Raw genomic sequence first — 15,550 nt, forward strand, 5'->3', positions numbered from 1 at the left:
GCTCGCCACCATCTTGACTCCATCTACTGTCTTTACTATTTTCAAGTCAGCAGACTCTATTAAGAAGGCTGGTGAGACTGTATCTTCCTTGCAAGCTAAAAGAACCACCTAAACTCGTGACTCTACAAGGGATGAAATGGAAAGCCTTGTGGAAATGTGGTACATGAGTTTTGTATGCAGTACAATGATACACCCTTTGTTTACATTCCACAGGTTGCCGGTTAGTGTCTTTCCCGTTTCACTCTCCCTCCCTTCATAAATTTAAGATCAACATTATAAAGTTACGTACATACAAACATTAGTGTACATTATAATGACTTAAATTAAACTGCCCAAATGTTTAACTTCATAATTTTTATTTTCATTAAACCTTTCACTGTACTATGATGCACTCTCGCTTTGCTTATTCTAAATGGAAGTTCAAGTCAGGGGTTAAATTTGTTATAATCGGTTCGCTTAACGAAGTTTTTTTTTAGGAACGTAATCTCTTCGTTAAGCAGGGGTTGCCTGTATGTATGTATGTATGTATGTATGTATGTATGTATGTATGTATGTATATATATATATATATATATATATATATATATATATATATATATATATATATATATATATATCAGATCACGCAGGGATGCCACAGAATACCTGACTTCTGATCTTTCTAAGATTTCTGATTGGGGATGAGAAAACTTAGTTGTGTTCAATGCCTCAAAAACTCAATTCCTCCATCTATCAACTTAACACAACCTTCCAGACAACTATCCCCTCTTCTTCAATGACACTCAACTGTCTCCCTCTTTTACACTGAATATCCTCAGTCTGTCCTTTACTCATAATCTTAACTGAAAACTTCACATCCCATCTCTCACTATAACAGCTTCTATGACGTTAGGTGTTCTGCGGCATCTCTGCCAGTTTTTCTCACCCCTCCAACAGCTAATTCTGTACAAGGACCTTATCCGTCCTTATATGGAGTAAGTACTCTTTGCATGTTTTTTTTTTTTCTTTCTTTTTGGGGGGTGTCTTCCACTCATACAGCTTTATTAAATAGGGTGGAATCAAAATCTTTCTTGCCTATACATAAGCCTGACTGTCAGTCCTACAAGGCACATTTTCAAGAAAACCTCTATTTCATATCTGAAATATATGGCTAGGAAACCATTTGTCCCATTTTATCACAGATGCTCCTGCATACAAAGGACAAAGGTGAGTGTGAGTAACAAGTCATGGAAATTTATGTTTCAGCTGAGCCAAGACAAAACCCGTTTCTTCATTTCCAAACCTCCAACACCTCTTAGCAAGAAGCAAACCTGTGCTTTTTCAAAGACAGCTAAAAAGGCAGAAATTATGCAATCAAGCTGTCAATAACGTGTGCTCACATTGCTGCACTACAGATGCAAACACTTTCCCACCATATGTTGTTGACTGAGAAGATGCCATAAGTATGATGACCCCATCTATGAATCACGTGGTAAGTAAACAATATCAAACTACAAATGTTTTTGCTTGTACACATTTTTCTTGCATTTTTAATGTACACATTTCTTTTGTGGCATATGCTTGAAATACATGGAATTTAAAACTTTCAGTATCTGAGGAAAGATTCTGTCTTAAGAAGGAATGTGAACTCAAACCACTGATCTTTCTCCCAATTTCAGTAAGACTAACTGCAAAACAGGAATTTCATAAAACAATTGGACCAACTTTAATGCCTGAAATCAAATGTGGGCTGCAAGAACATTACCCATGGTCATGGTATGTACTGTGTAATACATAAAGAGCTGGTTCTCTTACGTTTCAACCAACAATTTTCTGCAGAGGGACTAAGCTACACACAAGGAATCTATTTTATATACTGGTAAGTCTGATGAAATAATTCTTTGACTGGTGTGTCAGGTGTTCCCAGAATCTGTTGCTGATTGGCTGCCTGTCGCACAGACCTACTCCATTGACCTTAAGACAGCATACTTGCAACTCTAGCAAGCTTCACAAATCCCTCCAGGTGGTTGTTTACTCTTTCTATAGCACTACATACACTAATTCTAGTTTCTACAATATTCTTGTCAACACTGGCCAACCAAGGTCAAGAATCATCTGTTACCCTCCTATTCACTTGGGACAGTCAATCAGCTGGAGTTCACACATTGGCCACCCACATGAGACTGGCTACTTTATTCATTGCACAAGAGCTCATGACATCCCTGTACAAGACGTTGTGGACATCATTCAAAGAAGAAATTAAGTTTTAAGTAGACAAGAGAAAGGGAGAGAGAACAGAGGCCACAGACACTTGAGAGAGGTTTGTTTACAACAATGGGCCCCCAATTGGGAGGTAAATCATTCACTTCACGTGTAACTCCCTCATCACCATCTACATATGCTATAAAAATCCTCCATTGAAAGATAAATACTATAAATTTTTGTTCAATTTTCATTTATTTAAGTAAGAATCAGTGGTTTTGGAACAGAATAAAATTATTCACATTATTTCCTATGGGTAAAACAGTTTCAGTTCTCGACAAATTTGTTGCTGGAACAGCCTTCTGGAACACACTTTGTTAGATCTAGGACTGATGGTTCACTGTAATGGCAAAATATTTCAAGAAATAAATAAAAGAATGTAAGAACACAGAAATTATCATAGTCACAACAGAATAACTAACTTGATAGTTTGCATGCAGAGAAATATAAACACCTACCAAACTGGACTGGTGCTCGAATTCTAGATGCAGGACTCAAAAAAAAAAAAAAAAAAAAAAAAAAAAAAAACAGTCTACATTGCTAAAGAGAGAGTAAACAGCCACCAGGAGGGATTTGTTATAAGTATGCTGTCATAAGACCAGCAGAAAAGAACCATACAACAGATTTCAAGAACAACAGCCAGGCTACCAGATGCATCAGTAATGGAACAGCTTCACCAGACTGACCCTGTATATAAACTCAATTTCTTGTGTCTGTAGTTTAGTCCCTCTGAAGAAGACTATTGGTTGAAATGTTAGAGAAATAAAGATTTCCAGAATCATTCTTTGTTTCCTCTTCACATTCTACTAACATAATACGGAGTTACGCTCACTAGCCATTCATATTCATGATTGGGTCTGTTCTTTCAAAGCTCTTTTGAAATATCTCTAAGTATCACTGTTTTTATAATGTGTGTGTGTGTGTGTGTGTGTGTGTGTGTGTGTGTGTGTGTGTGTGTGTGTGTGCAAGAAGGTTTCTAACTTTTGAAAAAAATTAGTTCAGTTTTCATTCTTTAACTCTTTGCGGCACAGAATACAGGGGGTAAAAAAAACCCCTAGCGGCACAGTTTTCTCTAAATATTTATTTCTGTAAAATAACATCGTTATTTAAGAGATCTGAACATAAAAAGTGATACAAACATGCAAAACGGATTTCAAATATTCATTTATAGCTGCAATAAGGTGGGACACTTTTTATCCCACCATGTATGATGTGCATATGAATATCCTACATATGAAGTAAAAATTCTTTCCGTTGACTAACTAGATTTTATTGCTATAATTTTTATTCTCTTCATAAATAGTCAAACTATATTTGCTTGTGGTTTGGCAAGGGATTTAAGTACATAAGATATAAAATTTGAATTTCCTAAAAGTTTTTTATAATGTTAATTTCCTTTTTTAGTAAATAAAATTAATAAAATATATCCTTTCCTTTTCATTCACTCCATAAGTTGAATTTTCAAATTATGTTGGCGTAGATAAACACTGATACGAAAATCAATTTGAAATTAAATTATCCCATTGCGATGTTTAATTATGTTGAATGCCATTAACAAAATAATATTCTTCTTTGATTGAAAAGAAAAGTATTAATCTGTTTTCAAGTTTTCACTCCATATTAGTTTTAAATGTTGTTGAACTCAGAATTGAAGTTATAATCATATATTTTCTTCTATGGTGCCAGGTTACAAAAATAGTATTGATATAAAAAGAACACTGGGATAAGATTAGGTAAAATAAAAATAAAAGTTATTTTTTATAGGAAGCTTTGGATGTAGAGGATTTTGTACTGCCTGTTTTATGCATGATATTTTTGGAAACATTGCTTACTTTTCCCAAGACAAAGAGGCACTTGGCACACAGAGCAGACCCAGTCAGTGCGTACTTCTTTGGCTTTTGTGTTGCAGAGAGCACACCGTCTGCGAGTGCCTCGCTGTGGTTGATGACTGGATTCTTTTCTTCGTATTTCCACTGAAACTGTAGGTTTCGACTTCTTGATATGCAAAGGAGACTGACTTGTGGATGCTCTCTTCCTTTCTACTAGTCTTGCTGCCAGGAGACCTTCAACACACTGGATCTTGAATTCTTTTAGCTTGATATTTTTATGTAGTGCTTCTTTATACAGCAGGTATGAATTTACAACTGCTGCATCCAAAAAATAGAACAATATACGATGCCACCATTTCTTGCTGCGGCGATCCAGTTTATAGCTTGCCAGTAGTTGATCAAATTTGTCTACTGAGTTCATGTTCTTGTTATAGTCAATGATAGATATAGGACAGGGGTACAATTTTCTTGTACCATCTTTTTCTCTTCTTGCTACTTCCGAGATTCTCGTCTTTAGGATCATGAAAATTTGTTAGGAGGAATACATCCTTCTTGTCACGCCATTTAGTTGCATTAATTCCGGTGTTACTTGTGAATGTTTCAGAATCTCCACGACTCATGTTCTTGCTGGATTTGAAAGTTGGCAGATTTCTCCGCGAGGGTTTCACGGTGCCACAAGCATTCACCCCTTTTTCTTTTAGTTTTTTCATCAAATCTACACTAGTGAAGTAGTTGTCAAAGTAAACTTTGTGTTCCTTTCCTTCTAGATCCTCTACTAGTGAGGTTACTACTTTTGCACCCAGGTCTTTTGTAACTTCGTTTTCTACTTTTCCGGTGTAAATGTCAAATTTCAAACAATAGCCTGATTTATCTGCCATCATCCATACTTTATACCCTCTTTTTATAGGCTTGTTTGGTTGGTACTGCTTCATTGAGGAACGCCCTTTGAATTTGATCATCGATTCATCCACAGCAACACTACAGCTGGGGAGGAAGTGTCTTTCAAAATTTTCTTGCATAGCTTTCAGGAATGGACAAACCTTGTAAAGTTTGTCATACTCAGGGCTTTTTCTGTCTGGCATCAGAGTGTTGTCATTTAGGTGAATATTGCCTAAAAGCCATCCAAAACGATTCACTGGCATTAGTTTACTGATGAAGTCATTATGTAAGCAAGGATTGCTACTCCAGTAGTCACGGTAGCTTGGAAGTTTAACAATCCCCATCAAGAGGTTCATTCCAATGAATGTTTTTATTTCATTTTCATCAGTTGGTTTGTAATTCTTTCCTTGCTGCAGTGCATAGAGATTTGTCTGAAAAACAATATCTTCAATCACCTCTTTTGTTATGAATTTTGAACATATATCATGGGGAGTGGGGTCTTCAAGGTCAAAAATTTCTTGACTAGGTCCTGTACTTGAGGTAAATTCACCTGCTGGAGCAGGACAATACATTTTCCTCCACATTATCTTCCCAGATGAACTGCAGTTAACATCAGGCGATGGATTCTGATTTCTAAACTCCTCCTCCTCCTCCTCCTCCTCCTCATCATCATCAGCATCTCCATTTTCATCACAACTTTCATATTCTGCTACTTCCTCTTCCTGCAAGAACGCTGCATCATCATCATCGTCTCCGTCACTAATGTCTGATTCTGGGTCTGATGGAATCTCTACTAGTTGACAAGGTATTTCCTCGTCACGTAGGCGCCTTCTTCTTGACATTTTTCCTGCAGTGACAATGAAACCTAAGAGAGAGAGAGAGAGAGAGAGAGAGAGAGAGAGAGAGAGAGAGAGAGAGAGAGAGAGAGAGAGAGAGAGAGAGAGAGAGAGAGAGAGAGAGAGAGAGAGAGAAGGGGGGGGTTGTGAGCACGCAAATGCCTGAATGAGGTATTATGAGTATTGGATCTTATAGGAAAATATATTCCATGGTATTACCATTTTCATTATTGCGTGTCATAAAGAAAACGGATTTGGAGGGACTTGCACGGTGGGATAATTTTCGAACCACCTAAAAAAACTAATATATATCCGGTCTTTATTAGGCGAGGTATTTTTCACATGTATATATTATAATGTCATCAACAAAAGAAAAATATTATGCAGTATTACTGCTATCTTACAAAAAATTAGGAAATTATAAGGCAAAATGTAAGAGCACAATAACCTACACCACCTCCTGCAGCTTTCCGGCGTCCACTGAACAAAGAAGAGGCGCCACTGCTATGGTGTTACTGTGCGCATGCTCTCTGTGACACCGCTCAACCTTCCACAAGGTGGGTTGAGATTTAAACAGTGACAAAGCATAAAGTGTCATAACCATAATGTAGGTTTGGCCTTAATCTGAAGCTGAGATTATCTAAATAATCTAAAAATTTCTGATACAAAATACTTCCCCTTACACTTGAGGGGAACCAGTTTTTAGTAGAAAGTACTTACTCATAGAGCTGAAAAAACAGCATACTGTCAACACTTTCAAGTGTCACAGTACAGTTGTATAGAACTGCAAAACCACAATATTTATAGTAAATATCCATTTTTTCCAAGGGATAGTAAGTATGTGTTCCAAAAACATGTTTCAAGACAGAAGATAATACACATTACACAACACTCCCACTCTACATGAAATGAGCTGGGAATGACACCATCTCTTGCACAAATTCTTATGTATTTGTCAAAGTGTTATTGACAACGAAAGACTATTTCCAATGTCTGTTAGATGTAAGGTGCAAAAATTAACTGATTTTGACAATTTTCACCACTTTGTCATTTATGGAAATTCTCAACCACCACATGACACCATGCATAAGCCCAGATTTTCATTAGGATTAACTCTTTACCTTTATATACAGGGGTTTGGCATTTGTCTATCATATATATATATATATATATAAATATATACTGTTGCTCAATAATGATACAAGACCATTAATATTAATGGCATGCACATTAATGTTAATCTAACCCCAACATAAATCTTAATGTGCAAAATTCTCTTGCTCATCAATGTAAATGGTCTATTGTTCCTGTTGAGCACAACACACACACACACACACACACACACACACACACACACACACACACACACACACACACACACACACACATATATATGGAGACGGGACCACACGAGCATAAAGCCCAGGCCCTGTAAAACTACAACTAGGTAAATACAACTAGGTAAATACACACACACACACACACACACACACACACACATAGTTTTAAAGAAAAATTGGATAAGTGTAGATATGGAGACGGGGGCCACACGAGCATAAAGCCCAGGCCCTGTAAAACTACAACTAGGTAAATACACACACGCGCGCGCGCCACTGCCGAGAGAGGAAGTCCTGAAGACTCCGGCTGAGGATCGGGGAAAGGGAGAAATTACCTATGGTGTTTGCAGGGCCCGGGCATCTCTGTGGGGTACAGTTAGTGTCCTGTGTAGTGTCCTACTCTCGAAAAGTACAGAAAGTGGGCCATTTTCAAGTGAAAATGGAGAGTGGTCCCTGATCGAAGAGTGTCGGCGGTGTTTTGTTGTTTTGGCCGAAACAACTGGCGATAGCAATCAAGACATCTACTCCTAGAAATCTGAGAGACTTCGAGGGTTTTGTGACCACTCCAAGTGGACTAGATAAATTAGACATGGATTCAAGAATTCAGGCATTAGAAAGTAAGTTTCTAAATATTAGATCCATAGAAGAAAAGCTAGATAGAGTCATAGCAGAGAATGATACCTTCAAAAAAGAAATCTATATGTTAACAAGAGAGAACAAAGAGCTATTGAAAGAGAAAGTGGAAATGGAGAAGGAAAATCAACATCTAAGGGAACAATGTGACGAGATGAAGGCTAAACTCCTCGAAATGGAAAAGGAAATATCCGAAGGAGACTTGGGGAAGGAGGAATGCCTTAACCTAATTGATGCCAAAATGAAGGAAGTGAAACATAAACACCAAGAAGTACAAGTCCTTTAAGGAGATAATGAAAAAGCAAGAAGAAAATGAAGTGATTACACAGAGTGAAATGGTAAAGGCATTGAAGGAAAATGAGTATGTGGTGAGAGATATTGCTGAAAAGAAAAAAAATGCGTGATCATAACAGGTTTGAGGGAGGAAACTAACAGGAACTGGCAAGATAGGAGGGATAAGGAAAATGACAGGATTAAGTTTTTACTGAATAAGATCTCCGAGGAGGAAGAATGCCTATATGCTGAGGTAGAGGAAAGCGTGAGACTAGGAGCTTTTGAAGAAGGCAAGAGTAGACTTTTAAAATTGAAATTAAAGTCTCAGGTGGCAGCCGAGGCCTTGCTGAGGAGGGCCTGGAAACTTAAAGACTCTGAGGAAACCAAAACAATTTACATAAGAAGAAATATGACACAGGATGAAAGAATGAAAATGAAAGAGCTTGTAACTGAAGTGAGAGAGAAGAATGAGGAAAGAACCGAGGAGGAAAAGACCAAGTTTTTTTGGAGGATGAGAAATGGGAGGCTGAAGAAGTGGTGGATAAAACAGACGGAATAGACATTACACTGACTGAAACATGGAAGAAAGAGATTAGGAATGGAATTCAAGTGACTTACACGAATATAGATGGATTTCTGTCTAAGAGGCTAGAATGTATGGATTACCTAAGAAACAATGAACCGGACATAATGTGTGTGGTGGAAACAAAGTTAAGGCCGAAATAAAGCTAGATTGGTTTGATGTAAAACACTACAAAGTATGGAGAAATGATAGAAAAATAAAGGAGGTGGTGGTATAATGGTTCTTACTAAGGAAGATCTGATAGTGAAGGAGGTGAACTTTAGTAAGGAAATGAGGAAGTGATAAGTATGCTTATAACAGATGGTAAGAGGGACATTAATATTATAACAGTATACATACCACCCAGAACCAGTGCTTGGAATATGAACAGTATCAAATGGTGATGAGAAATACTCTAGACAGAATGAAGCAAGAACTCATCAGAAAGGATAGAGTGATGATAGTCGGGGACTTTAATTGTAAGGAAATAGTGTGGGAAGACTACGAAGTGGCAAATGGTGGTGAGTGGGCAGAGGAATTGTTAAACGTAGCAACAAATAACTTGATGACACAGTGGGTGAGATCACCAACAAGGTGCAGGGGACAGGATGTTGCAGCGAGGTTGGATTTGGTATTTAGCAGGGATCTCCCTAAAAGAGGAAATTGAACATGAATGTCCCTTGTGGAAAAGCGACCATGATGTCCTAAGTTTTAAGCTGGATACGGAATTAAGCACGGAAAGGAGGGTGGAGTACAGGGAGGAAAAATTATGTCAGGGCAAATTATAACCATATAAGAGTTCTTTAATGAAACTGACTGGTCTGTGGTATACCAGGAAGAGGATATGCAATTGAAATACGATAAATTTATGGATTTATATAACTCTGCTGTGAAGAAGTTTGTGCTATATCACAGAAAGAGGACTTTAAATAATAAACAGTGGTTTAATAGAAATTGTGAAGAAGCAAAAAAGAACAAAGAAAAGGCATGGAAGAAACTTAAGCAAAACAGGGAAGTATTATCAAGAGAAGTCTACAAAACAGCAAGGAATAGATATGTTGAAGTAAGGAGAACAGCACAAAAGGAATATGAACAGAGAGTGGTGGAAAACTGTGATAGCGACCCTAAAATGTTTTACAAATTCATAAATGGAAAACTAAATAAAAGGGAGGCAATAGAAAAGGTAAAAAACAGGGAAAAAGTATATGAGGATGCTAGAGATATAGCTGAAATATTGAACGACAACTTTTGCAAAGTGTTTACAAAGGAGGAGCATTTTACAGGAGAAAGGCCTACGGAAATAAAGCAAATGCAGGACATCATGGTTACTAAAGAAGATATAAGGAAAATTATAAGTAACTTGGATATTAATAAATCAATGGGGCCTGATGGCATATCTGGGAAGTTGCTGAAAGAATGTAAGGATCAATTGTTGAACCCCATATTTGATATTGTGGAAACCTCCATACGAACAGGAATAGTCTCGAAAGAGTGGAAAAGAGCTGACATTGTGCCTGTATATAAGAATGGAACCATTAAATTACAGACCAGTATCGTTGACTAGTATATTGTGCAAGGTATGTGAAGAAGTAATTAAAGCTAAGTGGAGTGAGTATCTAGAAAGTGAAAACATTCCGAGTGAAAGGCAGTTTGGTTTCAGAAAAGGAAGATCATGTGTATCCAATTTATTATGTTTTTATTCAAGAGTTACTGACATACTACAACATAGGGAGGATGGGTGGATGCTATTTACCTGGACTTGAGAAAGGCCTTTGATAAAGTGCCACACTTTAAAAGAAGATTGGAGGAGTAAATGATAAACTAGCAAAATGGATGGAAAATTACTTAGTGGGAAGAGAAATGCGAACAGTGGTGAAAGGAAAGAAGTCCGAGTGGAAAAAGGTAACCAAAGGAGTTCCACAAGGGTCAGTGCTTGGTCCCATCATGTTTTTGATTTATGTTAATGATATGCCAGTAGGAATTGAGTTACATGAATATGTTCGCGGATGATACTAAAATTATGAGGAGAGTAAAGAATGTGGAAGATTGTAACAAGTTACAGGAAGATCTTGCTAAAATATATGAGTGGAGTAAAGAGTGGCAGATGGAATTTAATATAAACAAGAGCCATGTTATGAAAATGGGAAGAAGATACAGACCAAACAGGGATTACAGGCTGGGTGATGAGAAAATTGAAGAGACCAATGAGGAGAAAGACTTAGGAGTAACCGTGCAAAACACTTTGTCACCGGAGAAACACATTAACAAGATATTTTGGAAAACATATAACATGCTTCAAAATATTGGTCTTGCATTCCACTACCTAGATGAAGGAATGATGAAGAAGATACTATGCACTTTAATAAGACCCCAGTTAGAATATGCAGCTTGCGTCTGGTCACCGCATATGAAGAAAAATGTGAAGAAGGTGGAAAGGATACAGAGGCTGGCAACAAGGATGGTACCAGGACTCAGGAGTTAGACTATGAGGAAAGACTGAGGAACTGGGGCTGACCACATTAAAAGAGAGAAGAACAAGGGGAGACATGATAACTATGTATAAATTGGTGAACAAGATTGACATATTGGACAGAGAGTTAATAAAGGTGACCACAAGTAATCATCTCCGAGGACATGGAAAAAAACTAATAAAAGACATCTGTCTAAATGACGTGAGAAAGTACAGTTTTCCGCATCGTAGCATTGATAAGTGGAATAAATTGAGCAGTGATGTCGTTGATGCAGTGTGTGTCAATCAGATGAAAGAGAGATATGACAGGAGTGGCCAAGGAGGCAGGACACAGAGAGCTTAGCTCGGGCCCTGTAATACACAAATAGGTAAACACACACACACACACACACACACACACACACACACACACACACACACACACACCACTTTTACCATTCCTTTTGAAAGAAGCAAAAATATAAAGGTGAGCCATAGGATTTATACAACTAAATAACACAGGATAAAAGTAAGAAGGGTCAAGGCTGGGTACATACCTGACCAGTCTGTATTACCCATCTGAGGCTCCTCAAACTCCAGTGGTGGTGGCAGGCCAAGCACCTCATTCTTCATGTGAAATTCCTGAAAGAAAACAGATAATTAACAAAGGAATGCACCATACCAACTTTATTGCTAGAATACACTGGATTCTTAGGTGAAGATAGATCATTAATTTTTATAGCAATTATGTTTACCACAACTAAATCAGAAAGCAGCAATTTAGTTCATCATTCTATTACTGCATGCAATGGGAACATTTCTGAAAGGCACATCTGTTAATAGATGTCTTTCAAAATCTTGGAAATCCTGATTGTGAAAAATCTATAATTCTGATACAAACTTAAAACACCAAATTTGTCCTGCTCAGCACTGAAGCACTTCTGAAGTTACACATCTTCCCTTATCTTTATACCACAATAGGTTTGCATAAATAGTTAAATGAAGGGAAAACCCTATCTAGAAACAGTATCTCATCAGTGCATGCAAAATACAGTGATAAAAATACAGCTGTTATTGTGTTTACAATGGGCAGTCTTGATTTCCCTCTGAAAATCCTACTTAAGAATCAGATATCGTATAATTTGGTCTAAAAATGTCAGGTATCTAAAAATTCACACCAATCATAATATTCTTTTCCTTGCACACCTTCACAAATTACACCTACCTTCAGTCATCACAATCACTTGTCCTGCCTCTCATATGAGGGCCTCGAAACCATAGGGACTCAACGCCACCTCCCCAATTTCCAAGGTATTCATATCTGCAGGGTTGGCAACTCTTCCTCTGGCTATGTTGTTTGCCAAACTGTTTTCTGACATCAATAAGATTGAAAGATTTGTACAAGCCAGTGAACTCATGGCCTATCAATTCGGGAAGCATGTGTTGTTTGGTGGTTGAGTCCAGTGGTGCTGATTTTAAAACCAGACCGCCTCAAGGTTAGCAGGATTCAACCAGCCAATAAAAATATACAGTGAACAGCCCATAGCCATCTCTCGTCCAATCAGCATTTTTATTTTCCAAAAGAAACACATCACCTTGGACTAATCACCACACTATGTCTCCTGCACTTCATTACTCAAGCCAAGTTCTAGTACTTCTGAGATATCTTGGCACAGCAGAATGCTCTGCAGCATAAGGGAGGACAGAGGACAGGTGACTACAAAGGGGACAAAGACAACAACCTGATGGAGTATGATGAAGAACAGTAATTTTACTGCCCCCTCCCCCAACCTTCAACTTCTTTAGTGGATGTACAGTAACATTAAGAGTGAATACAGTTTGTTCATACAAAGTCTTTTATTTTCATTAACAAGTGCCACCTGTTAATCCTTAGTTTTACCACCAATACTAAGTTATTTTCTTAATGACTTCCACTAACATCCCATTAATCATTCTTCAATTTGTTGCTTTCCTTAAAGTAACTATTGTACTGTAGTATGTACCAATACTACTAGTATTTTCTTCCACTTTTCAATATATTTTACATTTTACCTGCTAGTGTGCAAATGCACCATAAATTTTCTTTTTTCATTCTTGGTCAAAAAAAAAAAAAAATCTGAAGAGCAGGGCTTTCATCTGAAACTTGGTTGAAAACAGTATATTTTCTAGAAGTGGAGCTATTGTTCACAGGCTTTAAATGCGTTATTTCCAGTTTTAAGAAAATGGCACTTGAGCTTCTATGGTTCTGAGGCTGTTGTATGTAGTGTTCCTTGTCATCATCAACAGCCTCTATAGCTCCACTGCAAGACAAAGGCACCCCAAATTTCCTCCATTCATCTCCAATCATCAGGAACATGAAATCAAACCAAAGATAAAGTAAAAAAAAAATTCCTAGATTTTGGTTCAATTATGTACAAGGCAAGAGAAGAGAACATTTTCTAAGTTATTATATCTCCAGGGTGTATGTAGAGAGAGAGAGAGAGAGAGAGAGAGAGAGAGAGAGAGAGAGAGAGAGAGAGAGAGAGAGAGAGAGAGAGAGAGAGAGAGAGAGAGAGCATTATAATGAGAAGTCTAGAGCCAGAATAAAGTGACTTCCTTGCCAAAATAATTACTTTTATCTCATTGTCTTCCACTGATGCGAGAAAAAAACATCAGAATGAAACCAACAATAATGAAAAAATCCATCTACGAGAAATTATACGGACAATTTTCTTGTTTGAGGGAAAGCCATCAGAAGTTGGCAACACTATTAAGTAGCTCCCTCCTCAAAAATAAGAAAAAAAAATGCATAATTTTCAGCCATCTAAACAAAGTAAATAAAGATGCAAGAGAAACCTAACTCAATCTTGCTTGTTCTTCCACCCCAAGAAACAGGCCACATCCCTCCAGCTGTGTCTATCAAGTGTACAGACAAATCAATGATTGGTGAGTGAAGGAGGATGTGATACATTGATAAAATCATTAGGTCTTGAGAATGATGTTTAAGATGATTTTTTAAACTGAAAATCTGATTTCTTATGCTAATTTTCTTCATATTCCTGTGATCAGAAATTTTATCTCAAAGGTAACATACCTTATCTGGAAGCTTCCACAGATGAAAATAACAATATCCTTACTAAATGGTACATGACAGCAATGCAACATAAAATACCTGGAAGGATTAACAGAGCCATGTGCAAAATGTTAACTGAAAACACAAAACTACAATACCTGGAAGGATTAACAGAGCCATGTGCAAAATGTTAACTGAAAACACAAAACTACAAAGACACAGCCTGAGAAATAATCACAACACCAGACATACTCTGTCCTGCCCTGTCTGAGTAGCTAGGTGGGTCACTGCAGGACACCTCTAGCAGTATACCTATTATTCTGTATCTGATCCCCTTATGGAAATGACTACAACAACCATGCCCCTTTACTACTATTATCAAATTTCTTGCAAGAATGTTCTAATCTTTCCATTTATCTCACCTTTTCTCTTAAAATCAATTACTTCATCCGTCCCAAACAATTAGAATTTTTTCTCAAACACTCATTTCATCTACTGTACAAGACTTCTTAAGGCAGATTCACATGTGCCAATTTGCGACCTTTTATGTTTGTAGAGTTTCCGACTCACAAGTGGCATCTAGCAATTCCGGAAAGCAGTCACAAATCAAGACCAACATGTTAGTCTTGCTAGTCAATTTGCATCTTTATTTACGTTGTAACATCACAGAGTAGGTTTTGAAAATTTGATATCCACTCTCTAGAGATAGAGAAGATGTTAGAGTAGGTGAGAGAAAAAGAACATATCTGGGACACCCCCCCAAAAAAAAAAAAGGATTGCGCAAATCTTAGTTCAACCAAATAGCTGCCACTCTACAAGAGCTGTTTCCCTCAATGCAGGGCATTGTTGGAGGTGAGGACTGAAGACTTGTCAGTATTTAATTTGATTGCAATTATGCATAGTCTTCTTAAAATGAACAATTTTCTTATGAGAAATGTAGGATAATTTAGTGTGGTAGACACTCCTTTCTTTCCTTCTACTGAACCAGGGATGTATCCACAGACATTTTCTTTTCTGTTGACTCTTCTGGTATGCCAAAAGAAAAGCAACCACAGCTTCAGCATTGTCATTGGAGGAAGACATCTTGGCAGGTAGCTGTTTGTTTACGTTCACTTTCCGTCAACGTGCCAACTAGTGATACTTTCCAGCCACTACATCTAACACGTTCCAACTAGAAGGGATGAGTCAGAAACTCTATGTACATAAAATAAGTAGCAAATTGGCGCAGGTGAACGTGCCTTTAGTCACCTTTTTTTTTTTTTTCTTTTTCTTTCATTCATCTTTCAGCACCAAATAAATTTTTCAATTTTTATGACTGAATGTTGTGATTTGCATTAGCAATATGAATATGTTATGAAATGCTTATTATTTCAATAATTACTGAAGTGACTAATAATGATAAACATAATATTTGTACCTTTTAATGCATATGAAATTTTCCAAGATGCCTTTTCAACAA

General features: G+C 37.3%; 1 protein-coding gene across 9 annotated transcripts in view; it reads right to left on the reverse strand.

Moving 5' to 3' along the window:
• The window catches only part of LOC123503369 (zinc finger protein Xfin-like), a 53,617-nt gene that overhangs the window by 26,427 nt on the left and 11,640 nt on the right, over nt 1–15,550 (reverse strand). For 7 of the 9 annotated variants that reach the window (XM_045253066.1, XM_045253064.1, XM_045253058.1 and 4 more), the window contains one exon: nt 11,597–11,681. In XM_045253066.1, coding sequence (XP_045109001.1) covers nt 11,597–11,681 — 85 coding nt within the window. Of the gene's footprint in view, nt 1–3,634; nt 5,815–11,596; nt 11,682–15,550 lie in introns of those variants that run through there. The other 2 variants (XM_045253063.1, XM_045253062.1) reach the window with 2 other exon arrangements.

This window comes from Portunus trituberculatus, chromosome 14 (genome assembly GCF_017591435.1).
Source record: "Portunus trituberculatus isolate SZX2019 chromosome 14, ASM1759143v1, whole genome shotgun sequence".
Classification (NCBI taxonomy): Eukaryota; Metazoa; Arthropoda; class Malacostraca; order Decapoda; family Portunidae; genus Portunus; species Portunus trituberculatus.